At 30.0% G+C, this 20,806-nt stretch overlaps 1 protein-coding gene across 1 annotated transcript; it reads right to left on the bottom strand.

The window, feature by feature from the left end:
• Window positions 1-18,563: 18,563 nt before the first annotated feature.
• LOC103488759 (uncharacterized) lies at window positions 18,564-20,602 on the bottom strand. The gene is made up of 2 exons (XM_008447647.3): window positions 19,171-20,602; window positions 18,564-18,974 (listed from the first exon to the last, which is right to left on the bottom strand). Exons 1-2 carry the CDS (start codon window positions 19,673-19,675, stop codon window positions 18,931-18,933), a joined length of 549 nt encoding a protein of 182 aa, XP_008445869.1. The 5' UTR covers window positions 19,676-20,602; the 3' UTR covers window positions 18,564-18,930.
• Window positions 20,603-20,806: the final 204 nt, after the last annotated feature.

Genomic DNA, 20,806 nt, shown 5'->3' with positions numbered 1-20,806 from the left:
GGCATTGGTTTGTGTACTGTTTTAGCCACATAAGCACTTAATTAGATAACTACAGATGTGGATATATATATATATATATATATATATATATAATAATTATGACCATTAATTTGACAATATTAGTGTTCGTTTAAACTAATTAATTAAAGAGATTAAGGATGGACACCATATGGCATATTTTTATGAAGATAAATTAATATTTTTCATAAAATTAATCTAAAAATAGCTGTATTTTACAATTATATTAACGTTATAAATTTATATTCTTGATTTTTTTGGGCTAGTTTTTCTTATGATAAGAAAAATAATTGTAGTATACTTGAAATAGGTAGCAATGAAAATGTTTCCTAAAAACAAAATCAAAGTTCTATAAGTACTTCTATAATAATCAATAAGTCAATAAGTGTATTTAGTCATCTAAAAATTATATTTTTCGTTCATTTACTTTGCTTTTTTAAAAAATACACGAATATCTAAAATTATTTAAGACACCGTAGCAAATAAATCTAAAATAATTTTATGATTATAAATAATTTTAAATGACAAAACTAATCCAATGTAATTAAAATTAACACATTAAACATATAATATTAAAATAAATACATCAAATTATATTATTGGCCGACATATAAAAGGAGAGTCAGACAAAATTTTAAATCTCTTTAGGTTCATAATACTATTTTAAAAATAATTGTAATTCCAAAATAGCGTTTTCAATTAATTCAAATGGTGTCTTTTTTTCAAAAACAATATAAAATTTAATTACACTTTATAGAAAAAATATTACTAAAAAAAAAATTCACTACACTTGATTTTTTAAATATTTTGTCTATTTTACTATTTTTGACGATTTTTAAATTTTTTTTATAATAATATTGGTTAAATAATAACTATATTATTAATTGTGATGTATCAATTAAATATGAAATTGATAACCTAACTTAATTTTGACTTGGTTGATAGGACCATTTCTCCCCTTCCTCTAAATTATTGTTATTATTATTTATGATGATGATGAGAACGTTAATGTTGAGTAATGTGTTGGACAAAAAATAAAATAAAATAAAAAAACATAATTTATAATTTATTATAGTAACAAAGCATTATATGTGTGGCAATGATAAGCATGGATTTAATTTTTACCATAAATATCTTGAGATTAAATTATATTGGGTTCTATTTTAGTTTATTTTAAGTATATATATCGTACAATGAGAAGAGATTTTACAACTTGAGTCAAAATACAAAGCAGAATGCACCGTAGAACAACCAATGTTTAAAGAGAACACTGAATAATAACTACGACCATGTGTTTCACAATACTACTATAAAATATACTTTGAATCATCGAATGTGTATTTAACAAATACGAAAAATACAAGATCGTTTTCCCTAAATATATCTTGTTTTGAAATATTACTACTAAAGTACCCCTTAAACTTAATTGATATGACTTTCAGCTTAAAAGATGAGATTTTCGAATCTTCAACTTCAGGTGTTGTATTAAAAAGAATTAATTAACTTGTCAACAAATATACCTTAAAAATTGCACGTGAAAATTCAATTAATAATAATAAAAAAAGAGTTTTTGTTATTTCTTTTAAAATAAAACAAGGTTTTATTCTTATTTGAATTTTTTTTTCCATTTAGTAATTCAATCTATTCCAAAATTTGAATCTGCAAATTTGAAGAGATGTTATATATAAATTACTATTAAATTATATTCGTTATATCAACTATGTAATAGGTATTTTTTCAAAAATAAAATTAATAAATCTTGAATTTTCAGTGAAGTATAAATATTTTGTTAAATATTATATATTTTTTATATAATTTTCTTGTATGTAATATTTACCAGCTGAAATCTGTGATACAATTAATGTAAATGAAGAATGGATGAATTCTGAAGAGTAAGTATTTAGAAATACGGAGGAATACATTTTGTATTGAACATGTTCATGTATTTGACGACAACAACATATATTGTAAAAGATAAGAAAAAAAATCACCAATTTATATATACCCATAAAACTTTTAAATATTATAGAAACTAAACCAATAATTTGTCTCAATTTAAATCTAAACAATATTTTATAAATATATTAACTTATACCATTTGTAATGAATCATCTAAATTTACCCAAAATAAGAATTTGGCATGAACAAAATTGAAGATTATAAATTTGAATTGATATGAACAAATCTGAAGGATAAGGTATTGTGTGGTGGATGGAATTTGGATTAGCAAAAGAAAGAAAGAAAGAGAGAGAGTGAGTGAGTGAGTGAGTGTGATACATCGGACAAAGATACTGTGTCCGGTCGGGGAGTTCTTTCTTTTTTTTTTTTGTTGAGAGTGAGAGTGGCAATTTCGTAATTTTGCCTCTTTAAATAAATAAAAAAAACAAAATTATAATTTAAATGAAATATCTGTGGGTTGCGGCGGTTGTTAGGCACCGCTTGGGGAGCGCGTGATGTGTTTTTTGTGTTTTTATTAATCCACGTCATATTTTGGATTTTTTTTTCTTTTTTTTGCATTGATATGCAGTTTCTGTTTTTTTCAACACATCAATTTCCCCTCTTTTCTTTAACTTTATTATCAAATCATATTATATATATATATATATTAAAAAATGGAAAATTCTTTTTTCTTTTCTTTTCTTTTTCTTTTTCCTTTTTCTTTTTTAATCCTTCCACTTGACTATGTGGTTCTAGAAGAATACACACTTTTTTTTTTTCTCTCTTTTCTTTTTCAAAAGGTAGTTGAGAAATTACAATTACAGCTTAATTTTTGCTTTTAGGTCTATTGTCTTTCATAATAAAATATTTTCAAAAAAAAAAATATTTATGTCTCCATTTTGATTCAATTTTTTCTAGTAAATAAATTAAAATGGACCAAAATAGAAAGTACATAGAATTTAAATTTGATTTTTGTTTTAGAGACGATTCTCAATTGATTGATTGGGAATCCTCTGAATTATCGTTCTAAAAGTGGACAATTTAGATATTGTGTTTATATTGCGTAATTTAATGGTATCGTGTTTTTATTTGTGTATTTTACATGTTGCTTTGTAAAAAATGTATTTTGAAAGTAATATTTAACCGATATTCATATATTTTAAATGAATTTACTTAAATACTTCATCTATCTGAGCTTTTTTTTACTAGTTCACTTTTTATTATCTAAAACTTTTATTAAAATGTCAAAAAAGTAATACTATATTTTTAAAACACTTTTTAATTATTTATAAGGATTTTAAATGACATGTCAAATACAAACAAGATTCTCATTTGCAATTCAAATGCTTGTTAAAAACATAATGACTTTATTGTGACTTTAATAAGAGTTATTAAAAAGTGTTTTAACTAATTATCGTATAAGAACTTCACTACTTTTCATTATTTTTATTGAGTTTGGTTAAACAATTAAAAGTATTTTTCTTTTAATTTCTAAAATACTAAAAGAAATGTTTATATAGTTTAAAATACTGGTAGACGAACAATTATTTTTATTTTATTTTAAAAAAAGAAATGATTTAGAGAAAACATAAACTTAATAGCACTCTTTTAAAGTATAATCTTAAAAATAGTTAGTGTTTAATGGGTTGATTCATAATAAGAATGAAAGGTTAACTTTATCAAATATTTTAAAATTATACCTTAAAAAAGATATATTTTAATTGAAGCTATGCTAAACTAAAATATTTGAATTGAAGCAGTCAAATATATTAGTTGATTAAATTTTTTTTAAGGACTAATTTACCTTATTTCAAATGAAAATAGTTTGAGGAAAAAAAATCATAAAAATTAATCTACTACTACATAGATTAGGAATCAAATATAATATAAAGTTTGATTGCTATAAAGTAAGGGGTATAAATTGAAATCTTCTTTATAAAATACTTGCATTTGAAAAGGACAAGTAAACTAGCTAGTGGGACACCTTTAAAGAAAAAGAAAAAAATAAGTTTTAAAAAATCAATAACTTTGTGGTTGTGAATCTAAAGAGAGATTAATATATATATTATATGTATGTATAGGTATATGTATATGTATATGTATATGTATGTGTATGGGGATAAATCATTAGAATGGGGACTTTAGGGGTAAAAGGAAGGGTCAAATAGCCTTTTTGTTTTGGGTAATTAGAGGTTCCTATATATCAAAGAAAAGAAAAAAAGTTTAAATTTAATTAAAGACAGTCCCATGCTTAAACAATAATTATAAAGTTTCTCTTTTTAGTTTTAAAATTTTAAAGAAATATGTGCATTTTGTTTCTAAATGTAATTTTTTTTAGTTTCACGTTTATAAGAATAGATTCGTTTAATTGTAAAGTTTCAAAAATGTATATTTTTTATTTTTGTATTTTTTAAAAATGGGTTTAGAATCGTCACTCTCGAATTTTATACTTTTATTTTAAGTAATTATATGACATTTTAAAATTAAAAGAATAATTTTTAAAAATGATATTATATGTGAAACTAATTTTTTTAAAAAAAATTAATTATCATATAATTATTTTTAAAAAAATCAAACAAGAAATGCTTCAAGGACTTTTCAGACTTATTTTTAAAAACTCACGGACTAAAAACAGTACGTACCGAAGAACTAAATTGGTCTATTCTTATAAACCTACGGATTAAAAATGTATATTTTAAAACTCAGAGACCCAACACACATTTTCATCAAAACTTAGGGACTAAAAAGATAATATTTTAAAAAAATCATATATATGAACAAAAAAGATAGACATAAATATTAAAGCAGTCGTGACATATGAAAATATTCAATCAAAAGTTAAAAAAAATCCATAACAAAACCATGAATCTCCAATATTTTTATGGCGATTTAGTTGGGGTATATGGGTCCAACCTCCTGCTAAACTTAAATGAGTGTTGAACGAGTTCAAAAAGTATGTTGATTCGTGAACACCCGTAATACTTTACCACGCTAGATACGAAAGGTGCCCGTTATTCCGACACCTATAAGTTGAAAAGTATAAGGGGAAATATATGCGTTGTGTATAATTGACATATCTTTATGGGCAATGGGTAGGGAGGGGGAGAGAGAGAGAGAGTTATCAAAATGAGATGGACAAAGGCTAGTTGATAGATGATTCAATATATATCATTTCCTCTATTTGACCCTACAAAACAAAGCAAATGTGTCCTTAAATTTACTTTCTATCCTTAACTCACAATGTCTCCCACCACCATTATTAAACACACCTACCCTTCTTACATAAAAGCTATCATCCACACCATACATACATACATATATATATATCTTCTCTTAATATTTTTATTTCTTATGCCCCTCGTAGACACAATTCAGACACATTTTTCTATTCGGAGCAACAACATAATTCTCGTCTATAATATTGGCTTTTAGTTCTTACTAAGGATGCTAAATTTGAAATTATTTACATTTTTTGATTTATATTCCTTTCTTGTTGTTTGATTGAAGAAGGTGAAACATTTTTCTTGATAAAAGAAGAAAGACATTGCTTTTTTTTCTTTTAATCATGGTGAGAGAGGATTGGGAAAAGAGCTAAAAAATTCCTACATTTAATTTAGTAAAGGTAAAAAAGAGAAAGTAAAAAGAAAAAATATCGTGAAAGAAAGTTTTCTTTCTAGAATTTGTGTTATTTTCGATTATCAAAATTGGAAAGACACATAACATTTGAAGTTTTAATTACAATAATTTACTTAATACTAATTTTAATTATTACTAAACTTTTTTATATAGACAATAATTCTTTATTTTGATGGAGTTATGAACAAAAATGTTCTTAATTTTTTTATTTATATTTTCTTTTTTGTAATATTTAAAGGCTCTTTTTGTGGTGAAGAAAGTGATAAACAGTGAAAAGTTGGGAAAGAAAAGCAAAAAATAAAGTAACGTTTGATATTTACAGCTCCTTTTGATATAATTAGTTTTATTCTCTTAATTGCAAAATTTGTAAATTTTCATCCAATCATTTTCTCTACTTTATAATCTTTTTTTACAATATATATATATATAATAAATATTTGCCAAAATTTTCAAATCACTCTTATTTACAAAATATAGCAATATTTTAAATTTATGAGTAGTAGAATATGAAGTTTTGATATATTTTAGTGAATATTTTCAACAATTTATCTTTTTTTTAATAATTTTCTATTTTCAAACAAAGGTAGCTATAATTTTCAAAATTTATTGTAAATGCCTAGTCTTTAAATTTAAGGGGATATCCTTATTTTGTTTCGTTGAGAATCAAAAAGTTATTTAAGATTACAATGAAGTTATAGATTTAGAAACGATAGATTTTTGGTGGAAAATCGTCACTTTAACTTTCTTTACACGTGTTAATGGTACCTGATATATGACATCTTAAATTTGGTTGTAAATGAGATGATAACCAATGCGATTGAATCCTTGACTAAATAAGAACAAAGATCTCTTTTAGATATTCAAAAAATACACTTTACCGTGTGATACATGTCAAATTCAAAATTAGATCGATTCCATATATAACGTTTGAAGCATACTCTTGTTGGTTTTATATGTCAACAAATTAGGATTTATTTACATATCATTTATTTATCTAAAACTTTCAATCTTCTAGAAACACTTTTCATGTGTCAATCAACTTCCAAGACTGTGAAATTAATTTTCAAATTTGAAAATTTAACAAAACTTTTAATAAATAAATAAATTCAGAAAAAATAAAGTATTTTTAACGGATACATTATATATTAATACTCAAGTAATTAAATAACAAAACAACTTCATGCATGGGGTGGGAAAATAAATACAAAATGAAATGAAAAGAATCAAAAGAAAAAGACAAAATTTGTTGTTGTTCATTTTCTTAAGACTTTTATTTTTCTTCTTTTTATAAAAATAACGGATGGAAGGTTAAAAAATCTATAATTTTAATAATTACTTTTGCATGATTGTCTCAGGACAGGTTCCTTTTCTATTGATTTTAGTAATTGTCCATTTCTTGTTTTAATTTGAATTATGATAATATATTAAAGTGTAAGCTATCTTGGTTTGATATAAAAATAGTAAACATCCTAATAAATAATAAAAAATTGATAAAAGTCAAAATAATAAAATTTATAATAAATAATAAATATGGTAGTAAATAGAGAGTTTTGAAATAGTATTTATGGTAACTAATTGGAAACTTTTAGATAATGTTTATAATTTTAGATAATTTTGTCCCAAATGGTCCCTAAGTTTCTAGTAAAATTTTAACATTATTCTATACATTTTCTAACAAAATTCAATCTCTTGTAAACATACTAATATAAATAAATAAATAAAAATAATTTTCTTAGTGAAAAAATTGTTATTATTATTCAACCAATTACAATAAAAGTTAATTATAAAAAACTCATTTGAAAAAAATTAAACCATGGAAACTAAGTAAAACCAATATAATGCATGTCTACCCAACATAGTATTAAAAAAATAGTTAATTTTTCTTTATTATTGTTAATTTTAAATTAACGATGAGAAAACAGAGAGATAGAGAGAAATGGGGTTGTGGGAATGAAATAATAATAATAATAATAAATAGCGAGAAGGAAATGAACTATACACAAATGAATTTGGAAAGCTATAATTGAAGTTCAATTCTATTTTATTTGCACTCCAAACATGGCCCCATCCTTACACATACATGTCCTTTTCCCTCTGCTTTACACCGATATATATTTCTTTTACTCGATCGTTACATTATAATTTAATTAATATGTCGTTCAAATCATCCATTCTCAAATCTCATTTTACCCTCTTCAAAATACCTCCTATTTATTTTAATTCACAACACGTGATACGTGACGATGATGATCATTTTCATTAATTGTTATCTTACGTAACTTATGACATCGATTATATATCTAGTAATAAACGGTCTCATACTATATAAGGAGAGTTGTTATAAAATAGATTTAAAACACAAACGATATAAATGAAACGGTTGCGAAAGATCGTTAACGAAATTCGTACGAAAACAATTTAGGATGTAAATTTCCTTAAAGAAATATTTGTCATTTCTCCCCTACAATGAGGGTTTTCCAATGGAATGATGACTTAAATATTATACAGAAAAAAAATATAATTTTGTAATGAAGAATTTATAGAATTATTGACACATCACATTAACTTTTAACAAAGCCAACTCATTAGTATCTAAAAAAAATGACCTCTTTTATGAGATGACCCCACATTACCAACTAACTCCTTTTATAAAAGTTCTTTTTTTTTTTTTTGGTTTCTCTTTTAAATAAATTATAAAATAGTAATAATAATTGGAAATAAATTGGGAAGGTAATGATGATGAAAGGGTAATAAAGCAAAGTAGCATGCAAGGGAGCAAGGGGGTGGAAACACACAACAAACACATAGGCTCTTTTTTTTGTAATTTTTTGAATTATGGAAACAAGTTTCAATTTCTTTTTCCACAAAATTTCAAATTCACTTTTAATTCTGTTTCCCATCTTCAATATTATACACCTTCTATTGTTTTTAAATACTAAATTAAAAGATAGGGGAAAGTTCGATATTTATTTCTACGATTATCGTACTAAAAGATATTAAAATCGTGTAAAACTTTGCATGTCAATTTTTTGTTTTTTTTTTTTTGACTAGTTGTGAATATTATAAGAGGGAAATGATTCTTCAATATAACTAGACCTCCCTAAATGATGTTGATGTAGTTTTAGCACAATAAATGAGATTTATACTCATACTAAATAGCATTATAAAATTTACTAATTCATTTATGATATAGACATTGGGATGTTTTCTTTTTGATAATTGCATTGATGGAAAATAGGTTTTGTAATGAAATGAGTATAGATGTAAAAGATAAGAGAAAAACGAGATATGTAGTTTAAAATAACTAAAGAGGGAGAGGAACTCGGTGGAGTCGGACTTTATTTGAATAAACTCATAAAATTATAGTTATTATATATTGTAATAAGTGGGATATGAGAATTTGAACTTCCGAACCTCAAAATAGGCAATATATGTCGGCAAGTTTAGCATGAAATTATTATTATTACATTTACTAGTTTGGTTTGTGGCTAAATATGAAAGTTTTCTTTAAATGGGAATATGATATTTTGATGTGAGTATTGGGTTGTGATAGATGGTATGTTTTTTTGAGTGTTGGTTTTGAGCTAGATTTGGACATTTTGATGACAAAGGAATTGATCTTATGTTTGGCAATATTAAGTTAAGATTTGAGAGTAAAGATTTGCCCATTTTTGGGTTTGATTGAATAGAGAAGAAAAATAATAATAATAATAATAATAATAATAATAAAATACATCATATGTTAATTATATCAAGTTTCTAAATAAGAAAATGTGTGTTGATTTTAATATTATTCATGAAATGCTAATATCTATATTTGTGGTGTATTTTATTATTGAATTAAAAGAAAATCAAATGCATCTTTTAAGTTTTGTTATTTCATCCATTAATCATAACAAAAATAAATAAATACACACAAATTTTTATAGACTCATTGTTTTTAATAAAGTCAAACTTCACACTATATTAGAATAATGTAATAACTTTATCAACACTCACAAGTTTTAACAAAACTTTAGTATCAACATTATTTTTTCAAGTTTAAGATTTAGAGAGCAATGCTTTACCCAAGTAAGTTAAGTTTAAATTATAATTTGATGGAATGACTAAGTTTTTTTTGTTGTTGTTCATTATGATAATGATATAGTGTATTGTGATATATATGTATGTATATATGGTTGAGTGTCACAAAGAGGGGACCAAATAAATAATGATGGCTACCACTGGCGGATCTAGCATAGGCCCAGGGGGGGCTCGAGCCCCCTCTCAACTTTATTGCTATTATATAATATATATAAAAAAAGCTACTTAATTTCAATATTTACTATTAGCTTAGTGGTTGCTGTGATTGTCAGCCCCCCTTCCACCTAGGTTCAAATCTTACCTATGTAATTTATTTTTCATATTTTTCTTCCAGCCCCCCGTCAATATATTTTCTAGATCCGCCACTGATGGCTACCTTTGTCAATAGGATCTTCGATGGGGTATCCTTATGTCTCTCTATGCCTCCTTTCCAATTTTTCTTTCTTTCTTATATGAACTCTTTCGCTTTCGCTTGTATCAAACAACCTTTTATACATATACAATCTCTCTATTTTAACTTCCACTTTCTAACTTTGTAATTTCAATAAATTATACCTTGAAGTTTAGAAAAATTATTACAATCTATATATGATAGATCAAAATAGACTATTTTCTATATTTGTTATGATATAAATATATACAAATAATAATCTATCACAATATATTTGTTATTTTGGAAGTGCAAAGAGAAGAATCACCTTAGGGCTTGAGTGAGGGGGTTTATTAAATTGGGCCCAAGCCCAACTTACATTTCAGAATTGGGCCTTTTCTTTTCTCATGCAAAATTGGAAGGCCCTCTCTTATGTGGGCCTCTACGCATACCAATTGAGAATAAAAATGGACAGAAATTAGCTAGTTTTTCCGTGATATTTTATGAAGGTCCTAAAGGTCCTAAATTTTTAATTATTATCTTAAATAAGAAATTGTGCTATTTTAAAATAACTTTAACCTTCATATAATTATTTAACAATAGTAATTTTCGAAAATCTTGAATAATATTTCCTTTAATCATCAACAACTGTGACATTTTCATAATTTGAGTCTTTATACAATTTAGAGGAGATCTTTCTGACCTTAGACTAAGTGTTTCTTTCCAACCAACTTAAATTAGTTAAAACTATTCTAAATGATTGCTGAACACCAAACTTTTTCTTTTTCTTAAGATGATTTTTATTCAAAATTAAACATGTGAAAGTTAACCACTCAAATCAAAGAGCAACAATCACTATATCTCAGAAACTCTCGTCACAATATCATAACCCCCACCACACACACACACACACACACAACTATCTTTTCAACTTAATCTCAACAAAACATGAAACAAATACTTAAAAAAATCTCTAAGACGAGCTTATCTACCATCTCCCATCAGTATGCCATCCCGATATCTATCAACCTTGTTGAAGCATAGAAGAAAGTCGGTCCCCACGGGATGTTTCAGTGTCTTCATCCAAAAGCTCTACCTCTGGTTCATTGAGTTTAGAACGGAAATACACTGATGCAGAAACCTTCTGTGGGCTGTAGGAACTGACTTCAATTTCCACATCTTGCCCTGACAATATCATCCAAACACCACCATTGTAGCCATCAGGCTTTCTACAGTACGAGCCATTGAAAGCGAGCTCCCGCACAACCTCCTCCGCATCAGCACTGCTGATCTTGGAGCCAAAAATCAACACAATGGATGGCTCGTCTAGTCGAATCAGATATTTTGATGCTTGTATTAGCTTTGCAATGTCCATCCCACGAAAATTCCAGCACAACATTTTTTTAGGACACAATGGAGGCATCGATGCAGCCTTAGAATCAACTTCATTGTCGTTTTCCCTTCTGGAGTTCAGCACAAAGTTGATAGCATACCGGTTTTGGTTTGATCCTGTGGCTGTTGGGACTTCTGAAAAATCAATTCCAAGGCTCATGGTCGTTGGATCAATTGTGTAAACAGTCGGCCAACTATCAACGACCTTGATTCCTCCAAATGGTGTGTTGATCATCTTTTTCTCAGTTATGGTTTGTTGGATCGCACATGAAAAGGAATTGATGCCAGCCTCAACAGCAGACGACGAATGTGATACATTGTTAAGAACGGGAAGCTTTGTGGGGCTACTGCCCTTTGCAGCCCTGAATTGATCTACCACAAGAGGAGCAGCTAAAGGCACAGACTCAGGAGTTTCCGTGGTTGTAGTTGAAGATTCTTCTGGAAAGTTGGGCAAAATTTTCTTTTCATTTTCAACTACTTTACCCATTTTAAGCTTTGGACAGTCCTTTAGTTTCAACTCAAGAAACGGGTTTTTTTCTTGGGATTTGGATCCCAATGCAGATTCAGATGAAGGTAGAGAATGAATCAATGGCTTCTTCGAATCTAAAGCCAAACCCGAACTTGAACTGGGGTCAATTGCCTGCAATGGACATGGGTTTTGTTGATGGGGATCATCCCCAGAAGAACCAGAAGGGTTATTCGGATTCAAACAAACATGTTTCAGATTATCAATACATCCACAAACAGAGCACAAAGAATCTAAACCCTCATACTGAACTTTCTGCAGAGTTTGCCCAAATTGGATACTATAAATAAGGGGATTGCATAAAGTAATCCTGATGCAAATTCGAGCAAACATACATTTCTGTCTTCTTTCAGTTACCGGATCAATTTTCACGAGACAAACGCCGATGGCTTCCGCAATTTTCTCCAGTATCTCCTTGTCGTAATATTCGATACCGAGCTCCGGGAGACGAATCCATACATCGACATGAAGAATTAAGGCTTCCGAGGGTTTGAAATTAGGAACCCATGGAACCACATGAATGCAAAGGTGAGAAATCGACCAAGGAAGCTCTTCGAGGGCTTCAGTGTAGTCTGAAGAGTTGGAGAATTTGAGAACGAAAAAGCCAAGCTCTAGCTCGAAGACGTCCAAATCTCCAGTCAGACGAAGATAACGGCGAAGACGATGGGCGAGTAGCCGTGAATGGACGTTGTTGCCGAATACACGGGCTATGAGAGAGTGATGGAAGTCTTGAGCGATACGAGCTGTTTGTGAGGGAGTAAGGTCAAGGGTTGGATAATGGGGATTGGAGTTTGATGAAGAAGACATCGGCCTCTTGTACTTCTTCCTGCTAGTGGAGGTGGGTTCGTCGTCGGGGGTGAGTCGGCGGCTGGAAAGAGAGTGTTTGGAATGAACCGGCGCCATGAACAAGAGATTGGAATTAGGTGGAGAAGAGGGTTGCGATTGAAGCGAAGGAATGGAGGACATATGAAGGAACGGAGACCTAATTTTTCCATCTGGGTATCGAAATCCATGGAAATTTCGAACAGAAGGTGTAGAGAGAATTTGCAGAGAAATTTGGAGACGATGGTTCGCTAAAGCAGTCTTGCCCCGAACTTAAATAGACCTTTTTTTCACGATACTCTGACCGGTTCGGTTCTTTGAAAGCATAACATCAATCCACCGGTCGGCAGGTTTTGGAAAACTTCAAACAAAATTTTCACTGTACTCCCCAATGATATATTTTTAATTTAGAGTTATTTTTGCAGTCATTTCATATATTAACTATGAGAACAATCTTTTAATATTTTTAAACGAGTATTTTTGAAACTTTTCAATAATAAAAACAAAACTTTAACCGTTTTCATTTGAGATTTACGACCAAGATGTTTTTGAACAATTTTTGTTTATAGTACACTTGGTAACTTTGCAATACATGAGGTTTAAAATATCTTCCATATAAATATTTATAATAAACTTTAAACTCTAATTTAATAGCTTTTTAACATCAAATTTTGATCCAACATCGATTAAGTTTGAATTAGTAAATATTTGACATAAAAATAAGAAATTTAGAAATAGTGAAAAGTTATATATTTCTTATTTTGAAGTTAACTGACCATGAACATGAGATCAATATTTTTAATGTAATGTTGCTGAACGTTTTAAAAGTAAATAAATTTACTTATAATTGAATTTAAAATCTAAATAGTTGATATGGAATTAAAATCTATAAACAAAGACGTATATATTAATGAAAGAAATTATTATTTCATGATATAATTGTTTTGGTGACAGGCGAAAAACATATTTTTATATAATTTTTCAAATAAACCTTCTTGTTAAAGATGATTTCTTTTTAGATTGAAAGGAGAAAAACACTATCTAATTTTCGATAATGCTTTCTCAAATGTATTTTTCATACAAATTTGTTGATTTGTTATATACTTGTTAATGTTAAAATTATTATAAAAGACGACCGTAAAATATTATGAAATATTAATCATCGGTGCAGGTTGTTGGAGATGGTTATGAGAAGTTCAAGGTCGGCAGTCATTAAACATCCAAGAACAACACAATGAAAATAAGGTAGATGACTAGTGAGGGTATTTTGATAGCGGTATAAATTATACAAATTAGAAAAAAATTAACCATTAAACACTCTATTCTAAAATTATTTTGGCCCATGGTCACACATTCCAATTTTCTTCAAAATGACAAACAATTCAAAAGTTAAACAAAAGAAACACCTTAAATCAAAGGGCAACAGCTCCAACAATTCACTATCACATCATCATCTTGAATCTTACACAATCCCCCTCACCCAACACACACACACACACACACAGACACACACACACACAACACAATCTTTTCAAATTATTCTCAACAAAACACGAAATAAAAGCTCTAAATTAATTGTATTTCAAATCACTAAGAAGATGGTATCTAATGCTTGTTTACTTTCTCTCCACAGTATGCCATCATGATATCCATCAACCTTGTTGAAGCATAGAAGAAAGTGTTTCCCCACAGCTCTGGTTCGTTGAGTTTACAATGGAAATGCACTGATGCAAAAACCTTCTGTGAGCTCTGGGAATTCACTTCAGTTTGCACATCTTGCCGTGACAACATCATCCAAACACCACCATTGTAGCCGTCTGGCTTTCTACTATAGAAACCATCGAAACCAAGCTCTCGCATAACCTCATCCGCATCAGAACTGCTGATCTTGGAGCCAAAGATCAGCACAATGGATGGCTCGTGTAGTCCAATCAGATCTTTCAATGCTTTTTTTAGCAGTGCAATGTCCTTCCCATCAAAATTCCAGCACAACATTTTCTTGGAACACAATGAAGGCATTGATGCAGCCTTAGAATCGACTTCATTCTCGTTTTCCCTTCCTGGATTCAGCACAAAATTGATAGCATACTGGGTTTGGTTTGATCCTGTGGTTGTTGGGACTTCTGAAAATTCAATTTCAAGGCTCATGGTCGTTGGATCAATCGTATAAACAGTCGGCCAACTATCAACAAAATTGACTACTCCAAATGGCGTGTTGATCATCTCTTTCACTGTTGTTAATTGTTGACTCACAGTCGAAAAGAGATTGAGCCCAGCCTCGACAGCAGATGATGAACGTGATCCATTGTTATGAAGTGCAAGCTTTGTGGGGCAGCTGGCTTTTGCAGCTCTGAATTGATCTTCAACAAGAGAAACAGCTAAAGGCACAGACTCGGTAGTTTTCATGGTTGTAGTTGAGGATTCTCTTGGAAAGTTGGGCAAAGTTTTCTTTTCATTTTCAACTACTTTAACCATTTTAAGCTTTGGATAGTCCTTCAAATTCAACTCAGGAAATGGGTCCTTTTCTTGGGATTTGGATCTCAATGCTGATTCTAATGAAGGTAGAGAATGAATCAATGGCTTCTTCGAATCTAAACCCAAACCCGAACTTGAACTGAAGTCAATTGGCTGACATGGAAAAGGGTTTTGTTGATGGGGATCATGCCCAGAAGAACCAGAAGGGCTATTCTTATTCAAACGATCATGTTTTAGATCATAAACAAATCCACAAACAGAGCACAAATAATCTAAACCCGAACTTGAACTCGGGTCAAATGCCTGCAATGGACATGGGTGTTGTTGATGGGGATCATACTCATCATAAGGGTTATTCTGATTCAAACAAATATGTTTTAGATCATCAACACATCCACAAACAGAGCACAAAGAATCTAAACCTTCATATACAATGTTCTGTCGACTTCCCTCTATGTGGATATAATGAATAAGGGGATTGCTTAAAGTAATCGTAATGCAGATTCGTGCAAACACATATTTCTGTTTTCTTTCAGTTACCGGATCGATTTTCACGAGACGGACTCCGATGGCTTTCGCAATATTCTCGAACATCTCCCTGTTGTAATGCTCCATACCGAGCTCCGGAAGACGAACCCAGACATCAACAAAAGAGATGAAGGCTTTCGAGGGTTTGAAATTGGGAATCCATGGAAACACATGGATGCAAAGTTGAGGAATCAACCAAGGACGCTCTTTGAGTGCTTCAGAGTAGTCCGAAGGGTTGGAGAATATGAGAGCAAAAAAGCCAAGCCCTAGAGGGGAGACGTTCAAATCTCCAGTGAGAGGAAGATGACAACGAAGGCGAAAGGTGAGATTCTCATGATGGATGTTCTTGCCGATGACACAGGCTATGAGAACGTGACGGAATTCTTGATTGATACGAGCTGTTTGTGAGGGAGTAAGGTTAAGGTTGATGGTTGGATGATGGGGTTTGGAGTTTGGTGAGGAAGAGACCGGTCTATTGTACTCCTTCCTGATAGTGGAAATGAGTTGGTCGTCGACGATGGATTGGTGGCCGGAAAGGGAGCATTTGGACTGAACGGGCGCCATGAACAGGGGATTGGAATTAGCAGAAGAAGAGGATAGGGATGGAAGCAACGGAAGGGGAGATTGATGAAGATAAGAAGATCTAATTCTTCCATTTGAGCACTGAAATCCATCAGAAGTTTGGATCAGAAATTGGAGAGAAATTTGAAGACGATTGTTTCCTATGCAGTGTTGGCGTGAGCTTAAATAGACGCAATTTTTACGATGGCCGAACATTCTCCGCGAAATAAATTGGTCAACGGTTCGGTTTTTTTTCTTTTCAGTTTTGAACCAATTAATTAATTTATAAAAGAAAAAACCGGTTTTTAGTTTTCGGTCTTTTCTTTCAATTTTTCTTTCTGGTTTGAATTATATTATTTCCTCAAATCAAAACTCAATTCCAAAATAGTTTTTTCTTTCGTCAAATAAAAACCAAAATGTTGATTTTTATATTAAAAACCAAACCAAGGGATTGATTTGGTTCAATTTGGGTTTTTGGTTATTTTGTTGCACTATCCGTTACTCTTCCTTTTAAAAAAAATTCCTAAATTTAGAAAGAAAAGAAAATGTAATAATCTCGTCGGTTTGGTCAATGAATTATTTTCTTTTGCAATTTTTAAAAACAACATTCGAAATAGTCTATTTTTTAAAAAAATTATTATCCAGTAAAAGAAATATACATTCACCTGATTCACGTTGAAAGTTTAAAAAAAAAACCTTTCCCTATCTATTTTGGCTCACTTTAAGTGACTGTAAATTTGAAAGATAAAATAAAAGATAAAAATATGATGTTATCTAGAAAACCATATCTTAATTAAATTCATATTAAATCGATAAATAATTTTAATATAATATGTTAAAAATTCATAAGCTTAATTGTGACAAACCATAATGTTAAAGAAATTGATTTATAGGAGTATAAGTGTATCAAATGACATGTTTAGAAGTAGTCTTTGCAAACTTTTTTTCTTTTGGATACATTATATATGTAGAAGAGTTAATCAAAATTAATGGCCTAAAGTATATAAAATGTAAATCTTTGAAAATTTGTGTTTAAAATTTTCTTCTCTACCATTATCTTCTTTAAAAAAAAATATTTAAAGTAGTCATTAGAATGATGCAATTTGTCTACTATCATATATAAAATAAAATTATAAAAATAAAATATGATACTTATAAGAAAAAAATAAATTTTGAACATGTATCGAATAGTTAGAAACAGTCGCACCGAAGAACTACGTTAAATAATTAATTAAAAATCTTATATCTTCTCGTTTTGTGGTGTGGTTGATTGTATAAATATGAACAACAAAATAAAGGGAAAAAAAATCTTGAAAGTTTGGTGTTGTTTTTCCAATTTTCATTTTGGGAGGTGCATTTTCTTTTACTATGTATTATATAATTATAAAACTTGCATGGTTGGAATTTAAGATGAACAAAGTTTGGGCCTGGAGAAGATGGTAAAGTGGGCTTTATAGGCCCAGCCCAAGCGAAGAACCTTTGTTTTTAATATCTATTATTATTATTTTAAGGTATGGGGAAGTGAGGGTTGTTAGGGTTATTATTTGAAGGGATGGGTATAATTTGGGCTTTTTGATATATCATAAATTCTTTGGACTTCTCAATTGACACTCAAAAATACTTTACCCAGAATTTGTTTTATGTGTTTCATTTTAAAAAAAAAAATAAAAATAAAAATGACATTTCTCAAATCGTTTTTGAATTATTCAATCTGAGTGATAGCCACACCACTAGCCATTTTATGAAAATGACTCCAAATGAAGCAATTGAAATGACAATCCAAAACACCTTAGTTTAATTTAGTTAATTTTTAATTATAAAATTTCAAACAAATTGAAATTAAAACTTACCATTGTAAAACTTAATAGTGACAACTAGTTTGGGATCAAATTTAATATATTAGTCATCAACTAATCGACAAATAACTTGAAAATTAACAAATTAAAAACTCTAAAAAGTCTAATAGAACAAATTAACACCTCAAAAGTTGATGAATGTCGTCCACCTCTCAGTTGTCAAACTATGAAAAGAAAATAAAATTCATCATGATTGGCATCTTTCTTTTAGAACAACAAATAGAAGTATGAAAATTTAGAAAGAAGATCATGCATCTCAATTGTCGATAAACTATACCCGAACCTCCCAGAAAAATGGATTTACATTCAAAGAAAAGAAAGGAAAAGGGTAAAAGAGTAAAAAGTGCTTGAATCAAACTGAAGAAAACTTATAAAACCCTGTTGATTGAAAGGACCAATACTCATAAAAGTAAATTTGGTTATATACAAAAGAACCCTTAAAGAAACGACATATTGGTCTTTTTCATCCACAAAGTTCAGGTATTTTTACCCTTTTACTCCTAAATCAATCATGCGAAAGTGGCCATCACCATGGAGTAATTTCTCCTCTGAATATCAAAAACAAGTAGTACTTTGTTTACGATTGGGCAGGGAGGGATGACCTAGACGATTATGCCATAGATTTTGTATGGCAGGAAGCAGAGGTTGTCATTAATGCGATAGGTTTGTTTAAACTGATGTTGGAATTGGGATGAGCTTTAGCTAGTGATAAACCGTATGGTCGTTCATGAAGTTGTCATTGTAGTAAAATTTTCCCAGTTCCCTGTGCCTTAACAAAACAGACATTTGGATGAAATTCAAAAAGGCAATTGTTGTCTTTGGTAAACTAACACTCAACAAATTTTTCTTTATGTGACGTACATGTAGAAGATTTTGAATAGAGAATATAGGTGAATTTAATGTGGGTGAGTCCAACGTATTAGTAGGAATAAGAAAAGAATAGCCAGAGTGAAGAATTTTCAAACCTGTTCCATCACCAACATGGACTTGTTCTGCTCCATTGTAGTTTGTACCTAAAGATAGGTTAGCTAGATCATTGGTGACATGATTTGATGCTCCTGTATCTGGATACCATCCATTGGTGTTATTGCTCTGGGATGTAGACGCCATGTATGCTTGAAAATGATTATTTCCAGTTGTGTTCTGGCGGTTGAAATGGTTGAATCTTTGGCCAAAGTTAGTTTGATTGGGTGCTGGAGTGTTGATGAACTGGCGCTGAAAGTTTGGATCATATAGAGAGTAGCATTTCATGGCTGTATGTCCAAATCCATTGCATTTGACATTGTGGTTTTGAATTGTTCCAAAATTTCTTTCCTCTACCATGATTACCATTGCTATTTCATCTTCCTCTGTTATTTTGCCACTGATTGTTCCACTGAGGTTGATTTCGATTTCTTTGATAAGTTTTCTGAGAATTTTGTTTTCTTTCATCTGGTCCAGAAACAATATTTGCAGTGGGTTGTGTTTCATCTATATTTATCATAGAATTTCTCTTCAGCCTACTTTCATGACTCATTAGTAAGGAAACAATTTCTTGTAATGGTTTTGTTTTTGATTTTGCAGAAATAGCAGATACAATTGCATCGTATTCTGTACCTAGTCTAGATAGAATGTAAACTATATGTTCTTGCAAAGAGATAAAGCATCCAACCTCATTTAGCACAGCAACGATGTTCTTTATCTTGGTAGCATAATCTTTGATAGACTGACTTCCTTTCTTTGAAGTTGGCTTTTCAACTGCATAATTTTTGCTGTGTTTGAGGTGAGTATGTTTGCTCGAGCATCACCCAAATTTCTCTTGCTGTTTTGCACCCAATCATATTTGTGACAATGTCTTCAGTCATCGAACCCATGAGCTAAGAACATAATAATCGATCTTGCCTCATCCAAGAAATGTATTCTGGATTGTCAACTAATTCTGAAGAACTTTCGACGCTCCTCCTCTCCGAGCTTCCTTCTGTAGCTTCTGTATTTCTTTCTATTGTAATTGTATTCAAGATTTTCTTTTCTGGTTGTGTTTCTTCTGAGTACACGATTTTTCAAAGAGTGCCCATATACTGTGTTGATAATCTGCAATTTCCATGTAAGGTAATTGTTTTCTATTAGCTTGATTACTGATAGGTGGTGGCTTGGATTCACAATCAGACTGTTGTTCTTGTTTACGGGTTGGAAACTTTCATTGATTTGTGTTGAATTGAGAGAAACCATTGCTGTTAGGCTGAGGCTCTGATACCATCAAACAAAACCAGTAAATGCAATTGAGAAGAATATTTTCTTATTGATCTTTGATTGAAGAACTATCCAGTATATATAGAGAGTAGTTCTTGAAACTGTCAAAACAGAATTTACATCAAAGTTATAACTACAACAGTTATAACTACTTAACTGTCTCTTTAATGGGCTGCCTTAATATAAGTCAAACTGCAAAGACAAAGGAGAAGAGAGAAGAACAAATGAGCACAAGATTTACCGTGGTTCAGCAATAAATGCCTACATCCACCTCCAAATAATCCATTATATCAACAACAAAGTTACAAGATCACAACATAATATAACCCCTCACACATAAATGCCGGTCTTTCCAGCCATTCTTAGCATATT

The sequence above is a fragment of the Cucumis melo genome, chromosome 10 (assembly GCF_025177605.1).
Source record: "Cucumis melo cultivar AY chromosome 10, USDA_Cmelo_AY_1.0, whole genome shotgun sequence".
NCBI classification, from domain to species: Eukaryota; Viridiplantae; Streptophyta; class Magnoliopsida; order Cucurbitales; family Cucurbitaceae; genus Cucumis; species Cucumis melo.
This window is presented reverse-complemented; position numbering and strand designations above follow the sequence as displayed.

Bases quoted from the DNA above. Each gene is read 5' to 3' on its own strand.
- LOC103488759 (XM_008447647.3), bottom strand. From the start codon at position 19,675: ATGAAACACAACCCACTGCAAATATTGTTTCTGGACCAGATGAAAGAA. The intron at 18,975-19,170 runs GTTTGAAAATTC...TGTTTTGTTAAG, and splicing joins CCATGTTGGTGATGGAACAG to GCACAGGGAACTGGGAAAAT.